This window comes from Schistocerca serialis, chromosome 6 (assembly GCF_023864345.2).
Source record: "Schistocerca serialis cubense isolate TAMUIC-IGC-003099 chromosome 6, iqSchSeri2.2, whole genome shotgun sequence".
NCBI lineage: Eukaryota > Metazoa > Arthropoda > Insecta > Orthoptera > Acrididae > Schistocerca > Schistocerca serialis.
In genome coordinates, this window is record NC_064643.1 from 598,591,889 (window position 1) to 598,618,347 (window position 26,459).

Sequence of the window (26,459 nt, forward strand, 5' to 3'; positions counted from 1 at the left end):
GCAGTGGGAATTGGAGAAAGATACGAATGAAACCGTTTGAATCTGGAGGCAAGCAATTAATGACCAACGGAGGGTTACTTTCATGCAATGTTTATTCCTTGCTCAGTTAAAAGAAAAGTTTAAGCTCATAAAATAGGGGGTATGGTCAAGTTAATTACAAAACGATATTAATACTGCTATTACAGTATTGTTATTTAACCCCATTGCATAATATAGATAACTGTACATAAAGTTCGAACTGAATTCAATACAAGGTATGTGTACTAAGACGGAGAAGATAAGGAGGGTGGGAGACAGTTCTACACACGTTTATCTTCGCATTAATTAGGATAACTTTCGTAAGTGGTGCATGCTTCAGAAGGATTACCGTACTCTCTTCCAGTCTGTCTCCCGATCCGTTTGTTCATTTTTCTGTCTTCACTAGTAATTTACAACATGCATGTCCTAATTACTCGCTGGGGAACCCACACGTTTTGGGTGGTTTTCCCATTAAATAGCTTATTTCCTGTTACCGTATGTCAAAATCGATAATATATACGGATTATAAACTTCCATTTTCAAACACATCAGAAGCTTGATTTCCAAAATTCTGTTCAGTTTTCCAAAATCTGAATAGACCATTTGAACTCTTCTGTTTGTATCTGCTCCAGTCTATCCAGTCACTCTTTTCAAATGCTATAAATTTAAAAACTCAGCTCTGTGCTATGACTTCATTGTTGATGTGTATATTTACATTTTTCTGCCTTGCTTGTAGGCGAATTTACTCTCACTACGTTAAAAAAAAAAAAAAGAGTCAAATGGCTCTGAGCACTATGGGACTTAACTTCTAAGGTCTTCAGTCCTCTAGAACTAAGAACTATTTAAACCTAACTAACCTAAGGACAGCACACACATCTATGCCCGAGGCAGGATTCGAACCTGCGACAGTAGAGGTCACGCGGTTCCAGACTGTAGCGCCTAGAACCGCTCGGCCACCCTGGCCGGCTCACTACGTTTGATTTTCAATCCTTCCTCCAAACATTTTCCTTTAATATCTTCCATTCGTTTTTGAAGTTTAGCTGCAATAAAGGAAAACTAAACAATATCGCAGCAGGTGGTTAAAATTCCACGAGGTTTCGACTGAGATCTCCTCGGTCATTGTCAGGGGTTAAATGACTGCTGTGTCGCCGTGGCCTTGTTATATGACCGCGCTGCCAGCTGTGACGTCACTGGTGCCGTCTTCCTCGCCAACTGTGAGAATGTTTACGTCCGTTTCCGTCGCGCCCGCTTCAACCACTCGAAGTCCGGGTCTCAGGTTCTGCTGAGCTGCAAACCACCGTCCTTTCTGATGGTGTTTTCAGATACTTTTATTTCTACTGCTTCTTTTATGACGCTCTCATAGGATCCCTTCGGCTTCATAACGATAGATATTTCGTCGGATAGAATTCGGTGTCGATTTTCCAAAGCGTGTCCTGCCACGTCTGATCTCGCGTTCCGTCCGGCATTGCTCCACAGTACGTACTGTTTGGCGGACGTAATAGCAGCCATGCTGACATCGAATTTTGTTCTCTCCAGGCGTTCTAAGTCCTAGATTGTCCTTCACAGACCTCATGAGTTGTATTTTGTTGGGGGCCTAAACACTGATGAGTTGCTGTGTCTCTTTAAGAGCCAGCAGACCTTCCCCGACACTGTGCCACAGAAACGCAAAAACGCAAGGTTTTTGTTCTCTTCTTTGGTGGTGTTTTCCTGCGTGTCTCACAATAAATAGCCTGTTATTCCTGACGGCGGTTGCAGCCATTGACCCGGAAGACTTTTCAGAGGCGTCTTATTTCTAACGGCAGACTTTCAGCGTCTAAGATAACTTTAGCACGGTGGACGAGGGTGTTCAGAACGCCACGTTTTTATGCCGGATGGTGCTAGCTAAGAGCGTGCAAATATCAATCCGTACGTGAAGGTTTCCTGTACACACTGTGAATGAGGTGTTCATTGGTTTTCCGGAGAACGAGAACGAACAGAAACGGTAATGCACCCTCTTTCTCTACTTTCATCGTAAACATAATGCGGTCGTGAATGCCGTTCAAATGTGTTTTATGAATACTCGCAGTTTTTGTCTGGCTCTTAGCCCTATGGGACTTAACATCTTAGGTCATCAGTCCCCTAGAACTTAGAACTACTTAAACCTAACTAACCTAAGGACATCACACACATCCATGCCCGAGGCAGGATTCGAACCTGCGACCGTAGCAGTCCTGCGGTTCCGGACTGCAGCGCCTACAACCGCACGGCCACCGCGGCCGGCACTCTCGCAGTTTTTCACGTCTGTTGGGCTAGATGATAAAAGTGTCGCCGATACTACGATAAAGCAACTTGGCTTATCTGGTGCCGTGTCCAAAGCGATGTCTTCAAATTTTTCCATAAAAAACTTTGCTCTGGATGGAGCTAATGACTTCCCATCGCCTAGTCGTCCAACTGGTCGGAGTATTGGCCGCCATATAGGAAGTACGACGATGTCAATGCCTGCTTAAACAATCCCGCAGGAACACATGTAAATAGCGAGACCACATAAAAACTGACCACCTTGCTCAAGACTCACATGTTTTATTCGGTTGATAAAATCGTCGCTGGTCTTGATACGATGCACACAGCGACATAAATGGAGCGTAGGGAGGCTAGCCAGATGTTTTCTCAGTCTGTAGGATGGTGACCCGATAGTGTTCACCGTGGGGCGAAGAGGAGGACCCTTTTGTGGGTCTTTGGTAGCGTAGGTGGTCTCGGTGCCTCTGGGAGGAGATTCTTAATAACGGCCTCTTTCAATGATGACTGTTTTAGGAGCTCTGATGCCTTCCTCATTATTCTCGACGTCGCGTCCCGCGTCACTTTCCGTTAGGGAAAGAATCACCTGAATTTTAGCGTCTTAGTCAGCTTTATTCAGAACGACGGATGCATTGCCCTTGTCAGCTGGCAGAACCACGATGAAGCGTTCGTTGCGGAGTGCGTGAAGTCCGCTGCGATCAGCGCTAGTCAAGTTCGATAGCTGTGGTTTGGACTTTGAAATAACTCGCCATGTTTCGTAAAGTATTTCGCCTGCTCTCTCAACAGACATTTTGCGGATTGTTTCTTCAACACCACTTATAAGATCACAGATAGGGGTATTCCGGCGCACTGGTGCGAAGTTAACACCTTTCTTAATTACCGAACTGGTACCCACGTCGATTTCTCTCTACATCATATGAAGATCATATTGGACACAATTTATTCTATTGATTCTCGTTCTGCACCGTCTGTTGTGCTAAAGTGACCGCGTCGATCCACTCCCAGTCTAGTTCCGAGAGTCCTCTGTCAGATGCAGGTGGACAACCAGTAGCTCGCGGTCGCTTGAATCCAGTGCCTCCTAGTGAAATTTAACCTTTCCCGCAGCAGGGCAGAGCTGGCACAACGATAGTTTCTTCTGGATGCCGGAGTTTAACAGGTTAACTTTCTTAACACGCAGCTTTACCAGGCGTTTAATCAGTCGTGGTACGGGTATTACACATTTGAGCAAAATTGCACGATGGGTTGTACGAGAGTTTTGTAAGCAGTCTCTTTTATAGGCTTATCGCATTTCGTTAGTGTTCCCCCAAGTAACAGGCCCTCCAAATGCTTTACCTACTTGATAAATGAAACAGACTCAACACTGGAGTAATATTCTAAAAATTTTAGTATGTGTTTCACCAATCGGTTTTGGCTGTTTCGTAAAATTTTATGTGCACAACACAGTTGGACACTTTTTGCCCAATGTGCAAAGACAGCACTCCAGAATGAGATTTTCACTCTGCAGCGGAGTGTGCGCTGATATGAAACTTCCTGGCAGATTAAAACTGTGTGCCCGACCGAGACTCGAACTCGGGACCTTTGCCTTTCGCGGGCAAGTGCTCTACCATCTGAGCTACCGAAGCACGACTCACGCCCGGTACTCACAGGTTTACTTCTGGTAGAGCACTTGCCCGCGAAAGGCAAAGGTCCCGAGTTCGAGTCTCGGTCGGGCACACAGTTTTAATCTGCCAGGAAGTTTCACAGCACTCCAGGTTTGGAAAAGCGTGGAATATATAAAATTAGCTTTAATTGTTGAAAATTCTATATGCCAATCTGGCAGGGCAATATATACTCAACTGAAGTAACACCGCAGAGTTTGAAACTTAGAAAAGAAGAATCTACTTTTGCAGACCACCTGCTTAAAGAAGGTATAGTTACTTTGTGAAACATGAAGTATTACATCACATCCATACAGGAAGGAAGATGAACTATCTTGAAATAAACGGAATTAATAAACACGTGACCATCAGCCCAAGCTTAGTACTGAATGAGCAGACACAGTTCTCTTACTCGCTACGCTACTTCTAACGGCACATACTGCTCATAATCTCATCCACATCATATCCCTCTTACTCAGGTGCCCCATTTTTCTTTATTTCAGTTCCTATAATTTCTCTCGTTGTCTTAAAAATGTTCCTTTGTATAATCACAGCTGCTTCATATCACTATTATGTCTTATCTGTTTGAAATTTAGGACCTACCAAAGACAAGATTATTTTATTCAGCCACATCTTTGTAATATGTCACCGAAGTTTATTGTCAATTATTTTGTTCTATGAACAACTGTTGTACGTTGTCTATAGTTCATTAGTTAATGTATGATATATTTTAACCTAGTTAAATAATCTTACACCGTGTTTACACTGAAATAAATCCTCTTGTTTTATTCCTAATTCTAAAATTAACATTTTTCATCTCTCGAAATGGAAATACTCTCAAGATGCACTAGTTTAAATCTTAAACCCGAAAAAATTTTACTACTCCACATACTTATCTTTGTACCTGTTGATGGTGTAACAGCCGAAAACCGGTTCCTGAAACAAATAGTAAATATTACAGGACACCAGTTTTGTGTGTGTTTCATTCATAATGTATAAAATATTCTACAGTCCCTCAGAGCTTACCTACTATTAAGCCTACGTGATTTACCCATTTCGTGTCCCTACATGTCGTTACACCTCGGTATTAGCAGTGCTCAAGTGAAAAGGTACGAAAAGTCGTAACAAAAAAAAACAGTCTGAAGTTTGCATATGGCGCTTTTGGATAACGCAATGAGGCATCCAGGCATGCAAATATAGAGTCCGGCGTGGTTGTACGTATGCGCCGACACCTCCCCCTACAAAATTCAATTCTGTGCCCTCACCAGCCAAAGTGATGTTCACATCCTTTTTCGACGTCCAAGGTCCGATACTCACCGAATTCCACGGAAAAACAGTAACAGTGGCATGTACTGTGAGACACTTCGTGCTCCATAGCCTATGCAAATCCACCAAAAGCAAACGGCCTGGACTGCTCACGCAGGAAAAAAAGGAAGAAAAAGATCGTGGTTGGAGGACGAACTCAAGGACACAGGACACAGAGGAAGATTGGCTCCTGGGCTCCTGTCACAGCCACAGGAATTCTGGGAAGAGCGAATCATTCGGCTCGTGAAACAATGGGATAGTTGCGCTCTGGCCTCTGGTGGGCATTTTTTTCATTTCTTTGGATCTGCCTCTGATACAGTTATCGTCAGCTGGACTAGATGGAGAACTGCCAAAATAATAAAAAAAAAAAAAATAAAAAAAAACCTTAGGCCTGCTAATAATGCCGAGTTAACGCAACGCAAATTTTGGCGCATTACAAGACACCGTTCAGACAATAGAGACAATTCTGCCAGTGTTTTATGTTCCTTTTTGAACGTGCTGATTGACAGTTGCTTCTGCTTTTGTGTTAGGAGAATCACAAATCGGATTTGAACCGCGCGCAAGAAAACTTTTTTGTAAGACGATAATGATCAGAACAATGGAATGCCACACATCCTCATAATCTTTATAGAATAACGACGGATGAAAATAAAAAGAAGTGAATCACAGATGAGTTTCTCATTTCGCCCAAAAACAAACAAGAAATAAAAGAAAAAAATTACGATGGCTACCGAAGAGGAGGAACATCTAAATAATCCTCCCTTCTCTTTATTTGAGTTACAGTGGATGAATCTGGATTTTATTCGTAGCTACGATTTAAATCAAAATCATTGAACTATGCTTCAGAATTTCGGCTGCCATTAAACGCAGTATCAGTCCGTGTCGCTGCGTTTTCGAAACGCGAGTTTCACAACTGGTATCAGCTTAGGACGTCGACTGAGCAAACGTATTCTTTCATTCGCTAGTCTAATCGAGAGCTGGCAACATTGCAGAATACGTTTGGCAGCTATGTGACTGTCAATTTACTTCTTAGTGTGGTTCAGAATTGCTCTGCTAAATTCAGTAGATATTCAGTTATCATTTCTGATAAATAATCTGCAAGATTCTGACTTGTGGTGTAACAATGGGCAGACAAATTTATTACTTGGTTCCAGGAGGGCCATTCCACACAGAATCAGTAACTAATCTCATATTTAACATTAATAATTATATTTGCTAATTAACAGTACCACAGTGTCATGAGTTATAACAGCACTGGCTCGCCAGCCAAGTAGTAAAGTGGCCCTCTTCGGAAGGTGAACGTTGCGTTAGCACTGGGTTCTAATCCCGCAAGAGGCCTAAGCATTCTTTCGAAATTTTACGTCTTCTACTGCCGAGCTATATGCTTCCAGATCGGAAACCATTAAGGATATCTTAACCGCACCATCTAAAGACTCACCGCAGAAAAAATACAACAGAGATTGCCTTTCAGCAAAGCTCCTATATAGGTTTCTTTGTGAAACCAGCAGAGTGTGGACGGTCGATCTCGTACAGCAACAACAGCACTTGCGTTCAAAAAGATCGCATTTTGTATGTTGCGACTCAGTTGTTGAAACAGTTGTCAACTTCAATGGACACACGTCTGGGATGCAGTTATCAATACAGAACATCTTGCTTATGGGAGCAGATAGATAAAATTATCACTTTGGCTGTGCTTCCTTTTTGTATTTTGTTTTCTTTATTTTTTTATTATTTTAGGGCCAACCGTCATTTTGTGTTCATGAAGTTAATAATCACTGATTCAAATCCCCTTCTCACGATCCTTATAATTATATAGGTTTTCCGTTATTTCCTTAAACTGACTGTTTCTGCTATTTATTGCTCGCCTATCTGACCTCTTTTTATCAGTAATGAGAAGAGGTACCGAGTTGAAATTTGTTTCAAATACTGACGTCTACAGTCCGTTGGCGGTGTAAAAATTTAAGATTATAGTTCAATGCAGACAAAAAATGCTAACATATATGTCACATGTTTTGATACAAACTCATGTATAGATGAAAAAACTCGGTGGATATGGTCTTGGTGGTCCAGCGATAAAGCGCATACCTGCGCATCGAGAGGTCGTGGAATCGATTATTTGTCGGATCACCGATTTTTGAGACTTCGTTATAACCTGGGTTTCACTTTTCAACGATGTGAGGCGTCCACGTTAAACTGTAGATCCCTTTGCTCTGCCGGATAACTGGGTAAATTAGGGACAAACAAGTCATCGAAGTACCGTCTAATAGAAATACCTGGATTAGCGTATTAAGTCACACTATATAATGATAATAATAATAATAATAATAATAATTATTATTATTATAATGAGTATCACCTATAAACATAATTAAGTTTATACGGAATCCACAGAGAGCGAGGCCTGTTCGTACTTGTCTGGTTTTTTAAGTAACCTTTGCGCTGGTGGATTACATACATCAGTACTCTTCACATAATATGCTCCATGATAAAAGGTCACTACTCCCTTATCTACGTAATTATATCAGGCGAAATGCGTTTTAAAAACGTAAAGGTGAGTGTGTGCTTGATATCTGCCCTTTGCGTTTACATTGCGCTGTATTTTCGAGTCGACTGTAAATACCTACATCAGCACACATTCACAAGTGGAAAGCAACGCTTCCAGCAGAAATTTCCGCATCCTACCGTATTGCCTGTTCGTGCAGCTGACCGTTCAGTAATTTCATTTCAGTGACTAAAAAATCAAGTAAAAAACACGACTGAGTAAACAGTTAGTGAATATCGATCGAACGAACAAAGAAATGAATGTATTCAGCAGGCTGTAGTCAACCTCCAGATAGTGTGGAGCATCCTTCGTTTCAACAGAATCGTGGTTCAGATGGCTCTAAGCACTATGGGACTTAACAACTGAGGTTATCAGTCCCCTAGACTTAGAACAACATAAACCTAACCAACCTAAGGACATCACACACATCCATGCCCGAGGCAGGATTCGAACCTGCGACCGTAACAGCAGCGCGGTTTCGGACTGAAGATCCTAGAACCGCTCGACAGAATCGTGAACCAGTTCTGCGTTTAGGGTGGTGGTCTGTTGGAATGATTCTAGTAGCTACATATACCCAAGGTCCATGTTCGATTCACTCTTCGGGCAACAATTTTTAACAAGCACAAAGAGACACGATGTCACGAGTTTGCTTTCTTACATGATTCTCTTTTAATTAATTACCGAATCGTCATGTAAGGTCTATGGGCACTTATACCTCACTGTATCCGAATTTGAAATGTTGAAAATTGATGCTGGACTGTGATTGGAACTCAGATCTCTCCTTTCGCTAGGTCTGACGCCTTCGGGACGATGCAGTTCCCTCGTCTCAGTGTTTTTCCAAGATTCTCAACTCCCAAAGGTCTCCATGTAGTACGTGTGTCGGTTCGAATCATAATATGGCACAAAAGTTTTCATCGTGTCATTTCAAATTGTAGCATGCGCACACCAAACTAAACGTGGCAAATGGTTATTATTTTTAATATCTCTCCTTGTGTTTTCAACAATAACGTTTGGTACCAGTTTCCGGAATTCCACTGCTAAATGCAGAAGAGAGAGCTGATACTTGGAAAGTTTACGTTGAAGGCCTCTTTGAGGGGAAGATTTGTCTGATGTAATAGAAGAAGAAACAGGAATCGATCTGGAAGAAATAGGGGAGCCTGTAATAGAATCACAATTTAAAGGAGCTTTGGAGGATTTACGATCAAATAGGGCAAAAGAAATAGATAACATTCCATCAGAATTTCTAAAATCATTGGAAGAAACGACTATTCTCGTTGGTGTGTAGAGTGTATGAGTCTGGCGACATACCTTCTGATTTTCGGAAAAATGTGATCACACAATACCGAAGATTACAACAGCAGACATGTGCGAGAACTACCGCACCGTCAGCTTAACAGCTCATGCATTCAAGTTGCTGACAAAAATAATATACACAAGAACGGAAAAGAAAATTGAGGATGTGTTAGATGACGATCAGTTTGGCTTTAGGAAAGGCAAGGGAACCAGAGAGGCAATACTGACTTTGCGGTTGAGAGTGGAAGCAAGACTAAAGAAAAATCAAGACACGTTCATAGGATTTGTCGACCTGCAACAGGCTTTTGACAATATAAAATGGTGCAAGATGTTCGAAAATCTGAGAAAAACAGAGGTAGACTTTAGGAAGAGACGAGTAATACATAATATGTCCAAGAGCCAAGTTGGGATAATAAGTGTGGACGACCAAGAACGAGGTGCTCGGATTAAAAAAGGGTGTAAGACAGGGATGTAGTCTTTAGCCCTACTGTTCAATCTGTACATCGAAGCAGCAATGATGGAAATAAAAGTAAGGGTCAAGAGTGGAATTAAAATTTAAGGTGAAAGGATATCAATGATAAGATTCGCTGATGACATTGCTATGGTGAGTGAAAGTGAAGAAGAACTACAGGATCTGCTGAATGGCATGTACAGTCTAATGAGTACATAATATGGACTGATAGTAAATCGAAGAAAAACGAAAGAAATGAGAACCAACAGAAATGAGAACGGCGAGAAACTTAACATCAGGATTGATGGTCACGAATTAGATGAAGTTAAGGAATTCTGCCACCTAGGTAGCAAAATAACCTATGACGGACGGAGCAAGGAGGACATCAAAAGCAGACTGGCACTGCCAAGAAGGGACTTCTTGACCAAGAGAAATCTACTAGTATCAAACATCGGCCTTAATTCGAGGGAGAAATTTCTGAGAATGTACGTTTGGTGCACAGCACTGAATGGTAGTGAAACATGAACAGTGGCAAAATCGGAACAGAAGAGAATCAAAGCATCTGAGATTTGGTGCTACAGAAAAATGTTGAAAATTAGGTGGACTGAAAAGGTAAGGAATGAGTAGGTTCATCTCAGAATCGGAGAGGAAAAGAATACGTGGAAAACACTGACAAGTAGAAGAGTCAAGATAATAGGACATTTGTTAAGACATCAGGGAGTGACTTTCATATTATTAGAGGGAGCTGCGAAGTGAAAAAACTGTAGAGGAAGACGGAGACTGGAATACAATACACCCAGTAAATAATTGATGGCGTGGGTTGCAAGTGATACTCTGAGATGAAGAAGTTGGCAGAGGAGAGGAATTCGTGGCGGGCCGCATCAAACTAGTCGGAAGATTGATGACTCAAAAATAAAGAAAGCCTGTTTCGACTCCCAGTCAGACACAGAACTTTACGTCATGTTATTTCCAAAAAAATAGTTCAAATGTCTCTAAGCACTATGGGACTTAACATCTGAGGTCATCAGTCCCCTAGACTTAGAACTACTTAAACCTAACTAACCTAAGGACATCACACACATCCATGCCCGAGGCAGGATTCGAACTTGCGACAGTAGCGGTCGCGCGCCTTGAGACTGTAGCGCCTAGAACCGCTCGGCCACCCCAGCCGGCATGTTATTTCCAGGTCAGACATGTGCACATATATCTACTGCTAAAACAAACACGTCTATTCGTGACTAGAAGTCAACAACGGTAGTTTCTGGGCTCGAATTCCGGTAGCTGAAAGCTTTTTCGTCCTGTCATTTCAATTTCAGTACCACCAATACTGGTGAAAAATTACGAATTGTAACATTTGATTGTGCTTAGTTAACAATCCTAATAGGAGCTGGGTTCGATTCCCTGTCCAAAACAAAACTGTATGCTTAGTCATTTCAAGTTTCACCTGCGCACACTTTGTTACTTGTGACTGAAACTATACTTAAGATCTTTCGTAGTTAGTTAACAGGAGAAATAGTTACTGGACTGGAGTGCCGAAACCCAGTCTAGTACAAAAATGTTCGTAATGTAAGTTCAAGTTAAAATTTGTTTTTTGAAATGTCACTTACTATAATATTATGAGTTTATAAGCGTAATAATTGTATCATCTCTAAAATAACGTGTTTTGTGATATTTGCGTTATCGTGATGTTAATCTGCACCTCGACTGATAAAGATACAGAGCAGTTACATCTTGTGTCCTCTTGTAGTAACCATTTTGTATAGTCAAACGTGAACCAAAAAGAGAGCAGAGGGCCTGCAAGACAGTAACGTTATTTGAGTTGTATAAAAGTCAGGCGAAAAGTGATTTAGGTGGTTCGGATTATTTTGCGCATAATAGTACACTTGCTTCTTTTGCAACATGTTTTTAATTACATTTTAAATGAAAGTAGGAGTATGTTAAGATTTTTGACTTATTGTTCAAAGACAATTTTAAATGGGATCTGTGGAAGATATTTTAGCATACGTTATTCTTTGTAAATATGTACCGTTTATTCTTGTTATATGACAAGTTCTACATCGTTGACGATCTCCTCACTATGGAACAAAAAGTACGTCTAATCTTAATGTAATCAGACACTTCAGAAGCTGAAGATTGCTTCTTAGCTGAAGAATGCCTCAGAAGAATATTTTTTTAGTATTTGTCCTACTTTCGCATTGACCTACCCTGTTAACAGCTTCTATTGAGTTTTTTAGTGATTTGTAAGGTTCTGTAACTCTTTGTAGTTATCTTTTATTTCCACTTTGGAATTTGAGGATGTGAATGCATCAACCTACAAAGGGCAATCAAATGAAAACGAGACAAATGAAAAAAGGTAAGGGAACTATTCATTACTTCAAAGGTTATCACCATAACTGTTAATACATTTATCTCACTGTAAGACAAGGCCTTCAATGCCTTCATAGAAAAATGTTTGTGGTTGTCTATGGAACAATGATTGTACGCCGGGATGCATCTCTTAGTCCGAAGCAAATGGAAGCCCACAGATGTTTTCCGGCTGGGCTCCAAAAATTTGGAAATTGCGTGGGGAGATATCGGGACTGTATGGAAGATGTTTAAGGGATTTCCAGCGAAACTTCTGCTGCGTAATTGAAATAACTTTGGCAACACGCGGGCAGGGCCACATTCTTCATGCAGTCCCGATCTTTCCCCATGAGATTTCCATTTTTCCATGAAAGCATTGACCGTCTGGATTCACAGTAGTATAAATGTATTAATAGTTACGGTGATTACTTATGAAATAATAAATAGTTTACTTATTTTTTTCCCCGTCTTTCTCGTTTTCATTTGACTGACCCTTATATTCAGACATGGACGGGAGTTAGTTAGGAAGCTGGAATCTTCAAAACTTTTCGGTGAACTTATTCATGAGAAATTAAATTACCAAAATGCATTTTAGAGCTTCGTAAGTACGTTCAGCCACTTTTGGGCTTCGAGTTATTGCATGCCTTGGAGGGAGAGAAAATTCTAAATCAATATAGTTTGCTTATTTTCATTCAGTAATATCGTATGGAATTATATTCTACGGTAACCAACCGAAGCTTTTATTGCACAAAAGCATGCCAGAAGAATAGTATGTGGTGTTCACTCTCGATATTCTGTAGGCAAACGTTTGAGGAGTTGAGTACAGCTATTTCAACTACACAATCAGAATACATAATTCCTCTGTGGCATCCGTGATTAAAATGTTAGAAGATGACCTTCAGTTCTCTTCATTACAAATAGTTCAGGTCAGAAACAGCGAATAATACGGTAGCAAAATCTTTGGTCACTTACCCAGAGATTTTAAATGTCTGACAGATAATATAGCTAAATTTGTAATTAGGTGGTAAAAGTTCCACCTGGGCAACTCCTCGTACTGTGCACAAGAATATGTGTTTAGAGACTTAAGCTTATTTAATTCAAAGTTTACTTGTGTTATTCAACTAGATATTGTTTCCTGTTGTGAGAACATATATATGAATGGCCAGTAGGTAGTCATATTTAAATATCAATTAAGTTGATATTTTGAATACTGACGTGTTCCACGCGAATACGAATTATTGTGTAACGTAACTAAACCATATGAAACCTAATGAAGCTGTGGGAGCGAAAGTAACTTGGTGTGTCTCTTGACATGATGTTATTGCCTGAGTTCCATCAGTTTACTAATCCATATAGGGAGTGCTCAAGATAGCGGAACGAGGTTAGGCCACATTATTTTATTGTGTGGGTAATACTCTTAACTATTGCAACAACAGGGATATTGAAGCTAAAGACAGCAAAGAACTCAGAAGTCTGAGGATGCTTTTTACCAATTTTGGATGGCAGAGAGTGCTTCGTACCACTGTTGGATGGCAGAGGGTGCTTCGCAAAAATGTAATGTTGCAGAGGGTGTTTGTTACCAAGTTTGAGTGGCATAGCGTGCTTTCTAATGATATTATGTTGCACAGGCTGCTTCGTAACACTGTTGTATGGAAAAGCGTTCTTCGTACCATGTTGCAAGGCAGAGGGTGATATGTGAGGATTGTGGTAGGGAAGACGAATGATCAACCTGGGTTTATTGGGAGAATTTTAGGAAACTGTGGTTAATCTGTAAAGGAGACCGCATATACGACGCTAGTGCGACCTGTTCTTGAGTACTGTTCGTGTATTTGGGATCATCAACAGGTCAGATTGATAGAAGACATCAAAGCAATTCAGTGGTGACGAGCTAGGTTTGTTACCCGTAGGTTCGATCAGCATTCAAGTGTTACGGTAATGCTTCCGGAGCTCAAGTGCGAATTTCTGGAGGGAAGAAGACATTCATTTTGAAGAAAACTGCTGAGAAAGTTTAGAGACTGCTAACTTACATTTCGCATAGGGACCACGAAGATAAGATATGAGAAATTAGGGCTCATACGAAGGCATGCAGACAGTCGTTTTGTACTGGTCGCTAGTGGAACAGGAAAGGAAGCGACTAGTTGTGGTAAAGGGTGTCCTCCACCACGCGCCGTACGGTGGCTAGCGGAGTATGTATATCGATGCAGATATAGATGTACAAAGCCACCCCGTGAAGATATGGAATAATCCCAGGAAAGAACAAGAAGGTTGTTTCCATATGTTGACCCTATGAATGGGGTGTTACGTTTCAACCGATTCACCCTGAATACTTGATGACATTGATATCTAATTATCCAAAACTAGGTATTGTCATATATACGAGGGGGTTTCACGAAGCAAATTCCACTTGTCGTCCCATGCCAGGACCATTGCGCAACAAGAGTGGTGCATTGCCCATTGTCAAAGGGCAGTGTATGTTCCATATTTCCTCCAGACACAGTGACGTTGCACCACAGAGTGGGAGTGAAATGTCGTGGCAACTTGAAACGTACTCCAGAACTGAAGTACAAAGAACGGCGCGATTCATGTGGGTAAAACTTCTAAACTGCCTACATATTCTCACGTTATACGGACCAAATGCAACGTTGTGTTTGTGAAATGGTCTTAACAATCTGACCAAAGCCGCACAGACGTGGTTAATATGAAAGCCATCTCCAGGAGGTGGACAAAAATACAACACATTACCATACGATGTAGGAGATCCACTGGCATTCAAAGCAGCTTACACCAAAGCAGCTTATACCAGTCTTCTTGCAAAACAGAGGCAAGTGCAGGTAATGGATAAACACTTCACGTGGTAACGTCACTTATCTCGAAAACAGAAAATCTCCAATCTGGTCGAGATATGGATCGCCTATAAACAAGTGGCTTTCAAGGTACAATTCGTTCAGTAACTCTTTTGGATAAACTCACCCACCTCGAAAAACCATTGCTGAACTAGAATGTACCGCAGCCACTACTGCTACCTCACGCAAAATTCCAAGTTCCCACACAAATCAATCACCTGACGCTTTACGCACCAACAAAGTGGGATTAAAATTATCACATATCGGTGTAAATATCTTTGAAACAAGCTGCTAACAATCTCATGGAATTATCCTAAACGACTGCAGCGTTTGACTCAACTACTCCCTAGCCTAATTTCGACTCGGATTGATCTTAGTTCGGCTACCAATCAACAACGATTAACTGAATTTATCATGGGAAAAACCAAGAACCATTTACGATGAACAAACATAGCACGCAAATTCTCCTTTTTAACAGCAGTTACCTTTTCTTTATGGCTGTCGTTAGGGTCTTGCGGTAATACCTGCGCCGCAGATGTTATCTTTGCCGCAAACATCAACTCTGCAGCCATCCGTGCGTAGTAAACTCGCTGACTTTGACCGGATTCTGATATAAATTGTCGCCTGAGATATTTTCAGGCGACAATCTCTACGTTTTACAAAAATACACATAAGAACACTTTTCAAAACATCTAATTAAACTCTGGTTTCTTTCATAAGAGCAAATTTTGATAATAAGATGTGGCGAAACCTACTAACAATGCCGATTTAGCGCAACGCAAATTTTGGCGCATTACAAGACATCGTTCAGACAATTCTGCCAGTGTCTCATGTTCCTTTTTGAACGTGCTGATTGACAATTGCTGCTCCTTTTGTGTTAGGAGAAGCTCAAATCGGATTTGAATCGCACGCACCCACCGGGCACATTTCTTAGCGAGTTTTCGAGGCCCTTCTCTTCTTTGATTTGGAACTTTGTCACAGCAATGAGAGTAGTCACAAAAAAATTGTTTGTAAGACCAGAATGATCAGAAGAATGGAGTGTCACATGTCCTCATAATCTTTATAGGATAACGACGGATGAATGGGGGAAAAAAATGAATCGCAGATGAGTTTCTCAGTTCGCCCAAAAACAAACAAGAAATACAAAAAAAAAAAAACTACGGCTACTGAAGAGGAGCAACATCTAAATAATCCTCCTTGCTCTTTATTCGAATTACAGTGGATGAATCTGAATTTTATTCGTAACTATGATTTAAATCAAAATCATTGGACTATGCTTCAGAATTTCGTCTGCCAGTAAACGTAGTGAGGGGTGGACAAAGATACAACAAACCACCATGCGATGTAGGAGATACATTGGCATTCAAAGTAGCTTACAGTCGTCTCGAAATGGGTAGTAACGCGGGGTAAGCATGGGACCTGTGGAATACCGCGATATGGCTGCTCAAATCATCATCGAACCCCAACCATGTTTCACTCTGGGATGTAAGTTCGGCGAGAAATGGGAAATAGTGTGAAACAAGACTTATCGAACCAAATGACTTCGTTCCATTGCTCCATAGTGCAGATCTTAGGGCTTCGTCGCGATGTTTTCCTGTTGCGAGCATTTGCAACACTGACGAGCGGTTCTAGAATTCCAGCTGACGCTGCAGTTCCCTGCTTCTGGGGCTGCCTTCGTGCTGTTTTGGTGCTGACAGGGTTCGCGTTTGCGACATTCACTTCTGCTATGACTTTTGCAGCTGTTGTCAGATTATTGTTCGTGGTAATCCTCCATGACGACCACCCGTCACAGTGACTCAACATACACTTTCGTCCGCGTACTGACTCAGCAAGTGATGTTTTTCCGCTTTTCTTGGCTCAAATGGTTCAAATGGTTCTGAGCACTATGGGACTCAACTTCTGAGGTCATCAGTCCCCTAGAACTTAGAACTACTTAAACCTAACTAACCTAAGGACATCACACACATCCATGCCCGAGGCAGGATTCGAACCTGCGACCGTAGCGGTCGTGCGGTTCCAGACTGTAGCGCCTTTAACCGCTCGGCCACGCCGGCCGGCCGCTTTTCTTGTATGCGGCGTTAATCTCTGACATGGTGCCTCTTGAAGCACCTGTCACATCGGGGCTGCCTTGATCACGGAAGCGGCTACCATGCGAGCACCCACATTTTGCCCACGTTCGAATACACTTGGCTTCGACACAGCGCTCTCAGAAGTACACAGAACACTGTTCTCACCTCGACTGGCACTTGCACCGTATTGACGACACTACACAGGTAGGCGCCAGTTGTGCTCAATACAGTGCAACCTTCACTCATGGCTACCATTTGCATTCATGGCGAAGCAAGCATTTCTCGCGGTGTTTCCATATTTTTATTTGCCGAACCCCTGCACTTGGACCACAGACGACAATGTCCAGGCAATCAAGGAGTCGATTAGTAGCTATGGTAGGTTTTCGGACGACAGAGCACGTTCACATACTTGTTCGCGAATGGCTCCCCAACCAAGGTGAGTATCTCCATCGTTGTGGAATTGTACAGTCGGTAGAATCGTTGTTTGGAAACTTAGTGATTATATTGGAAAATAGCGTCATGTACGTGTGTCACTTTGAAGTGTAGTGCAGCATTCAATAAAAGCTACTTCGTGTGCCTTAATAAAGCGTTGTTGTTGTGGTCTTCACTCCTGAGACTGGTTTGATGCAGCTCGCCGCGCTACTCTATCCTCTGCAAGCTTCTACATCTCCCGCTACCTACTGAAACCTACATCCCTCTGAATCTGTTTAGTGTATTCATCTCTTGGTCTCCCTCTGCGATTTTTACCCTCCACGCTGCCGTCCAGTACTAAATTGGTGATCCCTTGATGCCTCAGAACATGTCCTAGCAACCGATCCCTTCTTCTAGTCAAGTTGTGCCACAAGCTCCTCTTCTCCCCAATTCTCTTCAATACCTCCTCATTAGTTATGTGATCTACCCATCTAATATTCAACATTCTTCTGTAGCACCACATTTCGAAAGCTTCTATTCTCTTCTTGTCCAAACTGGTTATCGTCCATGTTTCACCTCCATACATGGCTACACTCCATACAAATACTTTCAGAAACGACTTCCTAACACTTAAATCTATACTCGATGTTAACAAATTTCTTTTCTTCAGAAACGCTTTCCTTGCCATTGCCAGTCTACATTTTATATCCTCTCTTCTTCGACCATCATCAGTTATTTTGCTCCCCAAATAGCAAAACTCATTTACTACCTTAAGCTTCTCATTTCCTAATCTAACTCCCTGAGCATCACCCGATTTAATTCGACTACATTCCATTATCCTCGTTTTGCTTTTGTTGACGTTCGTCTTATATCATCATTTCAAGACACTGTCCATTCCGTTCAACTGCTCTTCCAAGTCCTTTGCCGTCTCTGACAGAATTACAATGTTATCGGCGAACCTCAAAGTTTTTATTTCTTCTCCATGGATTTCAATTCCTCCTCCGAATTTTTGTTTTGTTTTCTTTACTGCTTGCTCAATATACAGATTGAATAACATCGGGGACAGGCTACAACCCTGTCTCACTCCCTTCCCAACCACTGCTTCCCTTTCATGTCCCTCGACTCTTATAACTGCTCAAATGGTGCAAATGGCTCTGAGCACTATGGGACTTAACTACTGAGGTCATCAGTCCCCTAGAACTTAGAACTACTTAAACATAACTAACCTAAGGACATCACACACATCCATGCCCGAGGCAGGATTCGAATCTGCGACCGTAGCGGTCACGCGGTTCCAAACTGACGCGCTTAGAACCGCACGGCCACACCGGCCGGCTTCTTATAACTGCCATCTGGTTTCTGTACAAATTGTAAATAGCCTTTCGCTCCCTGTATTTTGCCCCTTCCACCTTCAGAATTTGAAAGAGAGTATTCCAGTGAACATTGTCAAAACCTTTCTCTAAGTCTACAAGTGCTAGAAACGTAGGTTTGCCTTTCCTTAATCTATTTTCTAAGATAAGTCGTAGGGTGTAACTTAGTTTTTGATCTCCCCTCATAGCAGTTTCACCGCTGATTTGGACGTGTGTTAAGTTTGTGCAGCTCACGTACGAGTCCGTTGGCAACGCGTCCTAACGTAAGCCAGTGTGTGACGCAGGCGGCGTGGTGTTGTTGCAGTGCTGTGCCTGGCCACGCTGGCGATGCTGCTGCTGCCACCCTGGCAGGCGGAGCGCTTCTCGGTGGGGCTGTGCCTCATGGCGGCTCAGTGCCTCTCCCTCACCGACCTCTACCACAACTTCTCCTACGAGATCACCGTCCCACTAGTCGGTAAGTACTCGCTGCTCACTCAGTAGATACCAATGGTAATATACTGATGACAGCACCCCTAAAGACTTTTCGTCAAAGAAGACGAAGAATATTCCAGAATTCGAGTCAAGAATAGCTGCCAAATGAGTAACTTACAAGGGATCCTCCCCATCGCACCCCCCTCAGATTTAGTTATAAGTTGGCACAGTGGATAGGCCTTGAAAAACTGATCATAGATCAATCGAGAAAACAGGAAGAAGTTGTGTGTAGCTATGAAAAAAATAGTCAAAATATACGAACTGAGTAGTCCATGCGCTAGATAGGCAACAACAAGGAGAGTGTGAGCTCAAGAGCGCCGTGGTCCCGTTGTTAGCGTGAGCAGCTGCAAAACAAGAGGTCCTTGGTTCAAGTCTTTCCTCGAGTGAAATGTTTAGTTTCTTTATTTTCGCAAAGTTATGATCTGTCAGTTCGTTCATTTACGTCTCTGTTCACTGTAATAAGTTTTAGTGTCTGTGTTTTGCGATCGCACCGCAAAACCGTGCGATTAGTAGACGAAAGGACGTGCCTCTCCAATGGGAACCGAAAACATTTGATCGCAAGGTCATAGGTCAACCGATTCCTCCACAGGAAAACACGTCTGATATATTCTATACGACACGTGACGGCATGTGCGTCACAAGACAGGAATATGTTGTCGACTCACCTAACTCGTACACTTGGCGACTGGGTAAAAAGATTCTTCTTCCTTGCCCGATTTAGGTTTTCTTGTGGATGTGATAATCACTCCCAAAAAAGTGATGAAAACATAAGAGTTTGTCACACAAACTGAAACAAATGAATGCAACAGTTTCACAGTCGCACAGTTTTCCCTGTTCTCTCTCAAAACATATGTTTTTAGCGTTTTCAAATTTTTCCGTCTGTAGACCGTCAAATCCATCGGACGGACGGACAGACAGATAATAATTGTCTGAAAATAAACTTTTCACTCGAGGGAAGACTTGAACCAAGGACCTCCCGTTCCGCAGCTGCTCACGCTAACCACGGGACCACGGCGCTCCTCAGATCACACTATCCATGTTGCTGCCTATCTTGCGCATGGACTACTCAGTTTGTATATATTGCTTATTTTTTTCATAGTTCCACACAACTTCTTTCTGTTTTCTCAGTTGATCTGTATTCAGTTTTTCAAGGCCTATCCACTGTGCCAACTTATAACTAAATCTGAGGGGGGTGCGATGGGGAGGTTCCCTTGTTAGAAGTAGATATCCACCGTGTAAAGAAGCAGCATAAAACATTTAATAAAAGAAAGTCTTCCGTACCAGATAGCGTATCAATAAGGCTCGTTTGAGATTATGCTGATGGCCCCATACTTAGCAGTCATACACAGTTGCAGGCTTAAAGGAAGATCCGTACCAGACGACAGGGAAGTTGCACAGATCACACCAATACTCAAGCACATAAATAGGAGTAATCCGTTGAATTACCGGCCGGTATCACCAACGGCGCTTTGCAGAAGTACACTCATGCTCATAAATTAAGTATAATGCTGATACGTGGTGAAACAACGCTCTGGTGGGTGGTTTGCGGGTTTAAATCACCTCGGGGTATGAGCATGCGGTGCATCTGACATGCGGTCGTTGCACGGTGGCGCTGCCAGCAGTCCACATACACAGAGGTGTGTTGGTGCATGTCAGAGTACGGTGCAGCGACTAGTGTGCAGACGTTTTCAGACGTGCTAATGGTGACTGTGTGTTGAAAATGGCTCAAAGAACACATAGTGATGACGTTACGAGGGGTAGAATACTAGGGCGACTGGAGGCTGGTCAAACACAGCAGGTCGTAGTAAGGGCCCTCCATGTGCCACAAAGCGTGATCTCAAGACTATGGCAACGATTCCAGCAGACAGGAAACGTGTCCAGGCGCTACAGTAGGGACGTCCATAATGTACAATATCACAAGAAGACCGATATCTCACCATCAGTGCCCGCAGACGGCCACGGAGTACTGCAGATAGCCTTGCTTGGGACCTTACCGCAGCCACTGGAACAGTTGCCTCCAGACACACAGTCTACAGACGACTGAACAGACATGGTTAATTCACCCGGAGACCTGCAAGGTGTTTTCCACTGATCCCTGGTCACAGGTGAGCCCGTAAAGCCTGGTGTCAAGAACATAGTACATAGTCATTGGAACAGTGGTCCCAGTTTATGTTCACGGACAGATCCAGGTATAGACTGAACAGTGATTCACGCCGGGTTTTCATCTGCCGTGAACTAGCAACCAGATACCAACCCCTTAATGTTCTTGAAAGGGACCTGTATGGAGGTCGTGGTTTGATGGTGTGGGGTGGGATTATGATTGGTTCACGTACACCCCTGCATGTCTTTGGCAGAGGAACTGTAACAGGTCAGGTGTATCGGGGCGTCATTTTGCATTCTTGTGTTCACCTTTCCAGGGGATCAGTGGATCCCAGCTTCCTCCTGATGGACGATAACGCACGGCCCCACCGAGCTGCCATCGTGGAGGAGTACCTTGAAACAAAAGATATCAGGCGAATGGAGTGGCCTGCCTGTTCTCCAGGCCTAAACCTCATCGAGTACGTCTGGGATGCTCTCGGTCGGCGTACCGCTGCACGTCTTCAAATCCCTACGACACCTCAGGAGCTCCGACAGGCACTGGTGCAAGAATGGGAGGCTATACCCCAGCAGCTGCTCGACCACCTGATCCAGAGTATGCCAACCCGTTGTGCGGCCTGTGTACGTGTGCATGGTGATCATATCCCATATTGACGTCGGGGTACATGCGCAGGAAACAGTGGTGTTTTGTAGCAGATGGGTTTTGGGACTGTTTTCTCAACTTATCACCAATACCGTGGACTTACAGATATGTGTGTGTGTGATCCCTATGTGCCTGTGCTATTAGCCCCAGTTTTGTGTAGTGCCACGTTGTATGGCACCACCTTCTGGAATTGTCCTTAATTTAATAGCATGAGTGTATTTTGGAACGTACTCTTTGTCTGAACATAATGAATTACCTCCGAGGTAACGATCTATTGACACACAGCATGAGTTCAGAAAAATATTCTTCTTGTGAAACACGACTAGCTCTTTATTCTCACTAAGTAATGAATGCTACTGACAGTGGACGTCAAATTTATTCCATATTTTTAGATTTATAAAAGGCTTTTGACAGCATACCTCAGAAACGGCTTCTAATCAAATAGCGTGTCTGTGGACTATCGTCTCAGTTGTGCGATTGGATTCGTGGTTTCCTCTCAGAAAGGTCATAGTTTGTAGTAACTGACTCAGCGTCATCGAGAAAAACACAAGTAAAATCTGGCGTTCCCCAAGGAAGCGTTTTAGGCTCTCTCCTGTTCTTCATCGACATAAATGATTTAGAAGACAATCTGAGAAGCACTCTTAGATTCATTGCAGATGATGTTGTCATTTACCGTCTTATAAAGTCATCAGATGATCAAAACAAATTGCAAAAGGATTTAGACAAGGTATATGTGCAGTGCGCAAAGTGGAAGTTGACTCTAAATAATGAAAAGCGTGAAGTAATCCACATGAATACCAAAATGAATCCGCTACATTTCGGTTGTAGGATATATCACTCAAATCTATAGGCTGTAAATTCAACTGAATACTTAGGGATTACAGTTACTAATAACTTAAGTGGAACGAATACACAGATAATGTTGTGGCTAAAGCAAAGACTACGATTTATTGGCAGAATATTGAGATAATGCAACATGTCTACTGAAGAGGCCGTCTGCACTACGGTCGTACACCCTCTTCTGGAGTACATCTGTACGGTGTGGGATCCGCATCAGATAGGATCGACGAAGGACACCGAAAATGTTCAAAGATGGGCAGATCGTTTCTTACCGTCGGAAAATAGAGGAGTGAGCGCCACGGATATGATATGTGAATTGGGGTAGCAATAATTAAAACGTAGACGTTTGCAGAACAATCTTGTAGATGTATCGGCAGCTGTATCCATGACGTCTGCGCTAGTCGTTTAGAAATGCGACACTTTGTTTCAAAAGGGGCAGACAAGTTAAAAGAACTCAATGACTTTCAGAGCTAACGTCCCCACTAAATATTTATGAACGTTTAAGTAAAGGAAAGAGTAGCGTTAAATTCAGTATGAACGTTTCAAGTCGCTGCGATGGTGACATACACTACTGGAAATTAAAATTGCTATACCACGAAGATGACGTGCTAAAGATGCGAAATTTAACCCACAGGAAGAATATGCTGTGATATGCAAACGATTAGCTTTTCAGAACATTCACACAAGGTTGGCGCCGGTGGCGACACATACAACGTGCTGACATGAGGAAAGTTTCCAACTGATTCCTCATACACAAACAGCAGTTTACCGGCGTTGCCTGGTGAAACGTTGTTGTGATGTCTCCTGTAAGGAGGAGAAATGCATACCATCACGTTTCCGACTTTGATAAAGGTCGGATTGTAGCTTATCGCGATTGCGGTTTATCGTATCGCGACATTGCTGCTCGCCTTGGTCGAGATCCAATGACTGTTAGCAGAATATGGAATTGGTGGGTTCAGGAGGGTAATACGGAACGCCGTGCTGGATCCCAACGGCCTCGTGTCACTAGCAGGCGAGATGACAGGCATCTTAACCGCATGGCTGTAACGGATCGTGCAGCCACGTCTCGATCCCTGAATCACCAGATGAGGACGTTTGCAAGACAACATCCATATGCACGAACAGTTCGACTACGTTTGTAGCAGCATGCACTATCAGCTCGGAGTCCATGGCTGCGGTTACCCTTGACGCTGCATCAGAGACAGGAGCGCCTGCGATGGTGTACTCAACGACTAACCTGGGTGCACGAATGGCAAAACGTCATTTTTTCGGATGAATCCAGTTTCTGTTTACAGCATCATGATGGTCGCATCCGTGTTTGGCGGCATCGCTGGGAACGCACATTGGAAGCGTGTATTCGTCATCACCATACTGGCACATCACCTGGCGTGATGGTATGGGGTGCCATTGGTTACACGTCTCGGTCACCTCTTGTTGATATTGACGGCACTTTGAACAGTGGACGTTACATTTCAGATGTGTTGCGACCCCGCCAGCCCAAGTGGCCGTGCGGTTCTAGGCGCTGCAATCTGGAACCGCGAGGCCGCTACGGTCGCAGGTTCGAGTCCTGCCTCGGGCATGGATGTGTGTGATGTCCTTAGGTTAAGGTTTAACTAATTCTAAGTTCTAGGGGACTAATGGCCTCAGAAGTTGAGTTCCATAGTGCTCAGAGCCATTTGAACCATTTTTTTTTGTTGCGACTCGTGGCTCTACCCTTCATTAGATCCCTGCGAAACACTACATTTCAGCAGGATAATGCACGACCGCATGTTGCAGGTCCTGTACGGGCCTTTCTGGATACAGAAAATGTTAGACTGCTGCCCTAGTCAGCACATTCTCCAGATCTCTCACCAATTGAAAACGTCTGGTCAATGGTGGCCGAGCAACTGGCTCGTCACAATACGCCAGTCACTACTCTTGATGAACTGTGGTATCGTGTTGAAACTGCATGGGCAGCTGTACATGTACACGCCATCCAAGCTCTATTTGACTCAATGCCAAGGCGTATCAAGGCCGTTATTACGGCCAGAGGTGGTTGTTCTGGGTACTGATTTCTCAGGATTTATGCACCCAAACTGCGTGAAAATGTAATCACATGTCAGTTCTAGTATAATATATTTGTCCATTGAATACCCGTTTATGATCTGCATTTCTTCTTGGTGTAGCAATTTTAATGGCCAGTAGTGTATTCGAAAAGGCTGAACTGGAGGAATTATCAGCTGAATTTTAAATGAGAAGCCGTGGCAAATATTGAACTCGTGTCACATTGTATATCATAAGAATGATCAATGTTCTATCACATGGAAAAACTCGAGTTTTGATACGTTTTGTCTGAAGTAAAAATGGCATTAACGCAAAAGAACGCACTTTGCATTGAAGGGAAAGTGCTATTTTTCCTACACGATTCAGATAAATTGTCAGAAAGACTGTGAAGTTAACATAGAAAAACATTAAAGGAAAGTTGATTGTACAAAATGACAGTAAATAAACCGATAGTGACTTTTAATTTTACTGTATATATTCCTATTTTATTCTTTACTTGGCGAACCTGCCTGCTTCCGTTTCGGAGTACATAGCAAGTTGTAGACAACTTTGCGAAATTGGTGATGTTACTTTGTTCTGTTCAACCTTACTAAATTCTATAGTCCATGAAACTCAAAACAGTTAATATAAGGCATGTAAGGCACGCATTATTAAGAGATCACAGTTCCAAATTATTTTAATGTGTATGGTCTGTATATTCGAACTATGCATCACTGCACATGTTCCATCGTTTGTCTAGTTCAATCAAAGAAAAAAAAATCATTGCTGTTAGTCTCGCGTTTTTCATTTATGTTTTAACATTGCCAGAGTTGTTAAGTAATGTTTCACTGTTTTATGATGGAGTTATCTTACAATACCTTTACCTTTTTATAATGTAATAACGATAAAGAGTATACTAAAGTTGACAATTGTCTAGAAGGCTCAGTGTGGAAAGAAATGGAATACTGAAGTACTGATAAATGATGGAATGGGTTTGAAGTTCTCTGAGGCTGTGGATAACGAATATCACAGTAGACAGTTCAATTGAAGAGGAATAAGCACCTTAAAAAACTGTAATCACAGAAACTGGAAAGGAAAATGTATGTAGGTAGAAGGAAGGTAACTGAGAAGAAACCTCGGATAACTGAAGAAATACTACCATTGATCGATGATAGAAGCAAGTACAAAAAATTTCAATGAAAGACAGCAGTGCAGCAATGTCTCACTTAAGTTCAAGGAATGAAATGACTGCAGAAACAATGCGAAGTAATCGAGAAGGAAAGACGGGTGCTATACAATATGTACAAGAACCAAGATAGAACACTGTGAATGGAAAACCAAGAACGAGGTACCCAGGTTAAAAAGTTATGACAGTTTCGACCATACTGTTAAGTCCAAGACTCTGGCAGTTGACCCAGAACGTAAATAAATGTAACATATTGCGCATACATAAGAAAAGAAATCCACTACCGTACGGCTACACCATTGATGACAAACAGCTGGACGCAGCGTCTGCCGTAATATATCTAGGCCTAACTATCCTGAGCGACCTTAAGTGAAATGACTATATAAAACAGATAGTGGGAAATGCAGACACAAGACTCAGATTCATCGGAAGAATCTTAAGGAAGTGTAACTCATCACGAAAGGAGTGGCTTATAAGGCTCTTGTTCGCCCGATTCTTGAGTATTGTTCATCTGTGTGGGATCCCTATGAGGTATGACTGATAGAGGAGATAGGGAAGATTCAACGAAGAGCGGCGCGTTTCGTCACGGGATCGTTTAGCTGGCGAGAGAGCGTTACGAAGATGCTAAACAAACTCCACTGGCA

General features: G+C 42.5%; 1 protein-coding gene across 1 annotated transcript in view; it reads left to right on the forward strand.

Annotated features, from left to right (window-relative positions):
• Positions 1-26,459, forward strand: part of LOC126484022 (5-hydroxytryptamine receptor 3A-like) — a 139,955-nt gene that overhangs the window by 73,853 nt on the left and 39,643 nt on the right. The window contains exon 7 of the mRNA XM_050107348.1: positions 18,861-19,010. Coding sequence (XP_049963305.1) covers positions 18,861-19,010 — 150 coding nt within the window. The remainder of the gene's footprint in view (positions 1-18,860; positions 19,011-26,459) is intronic.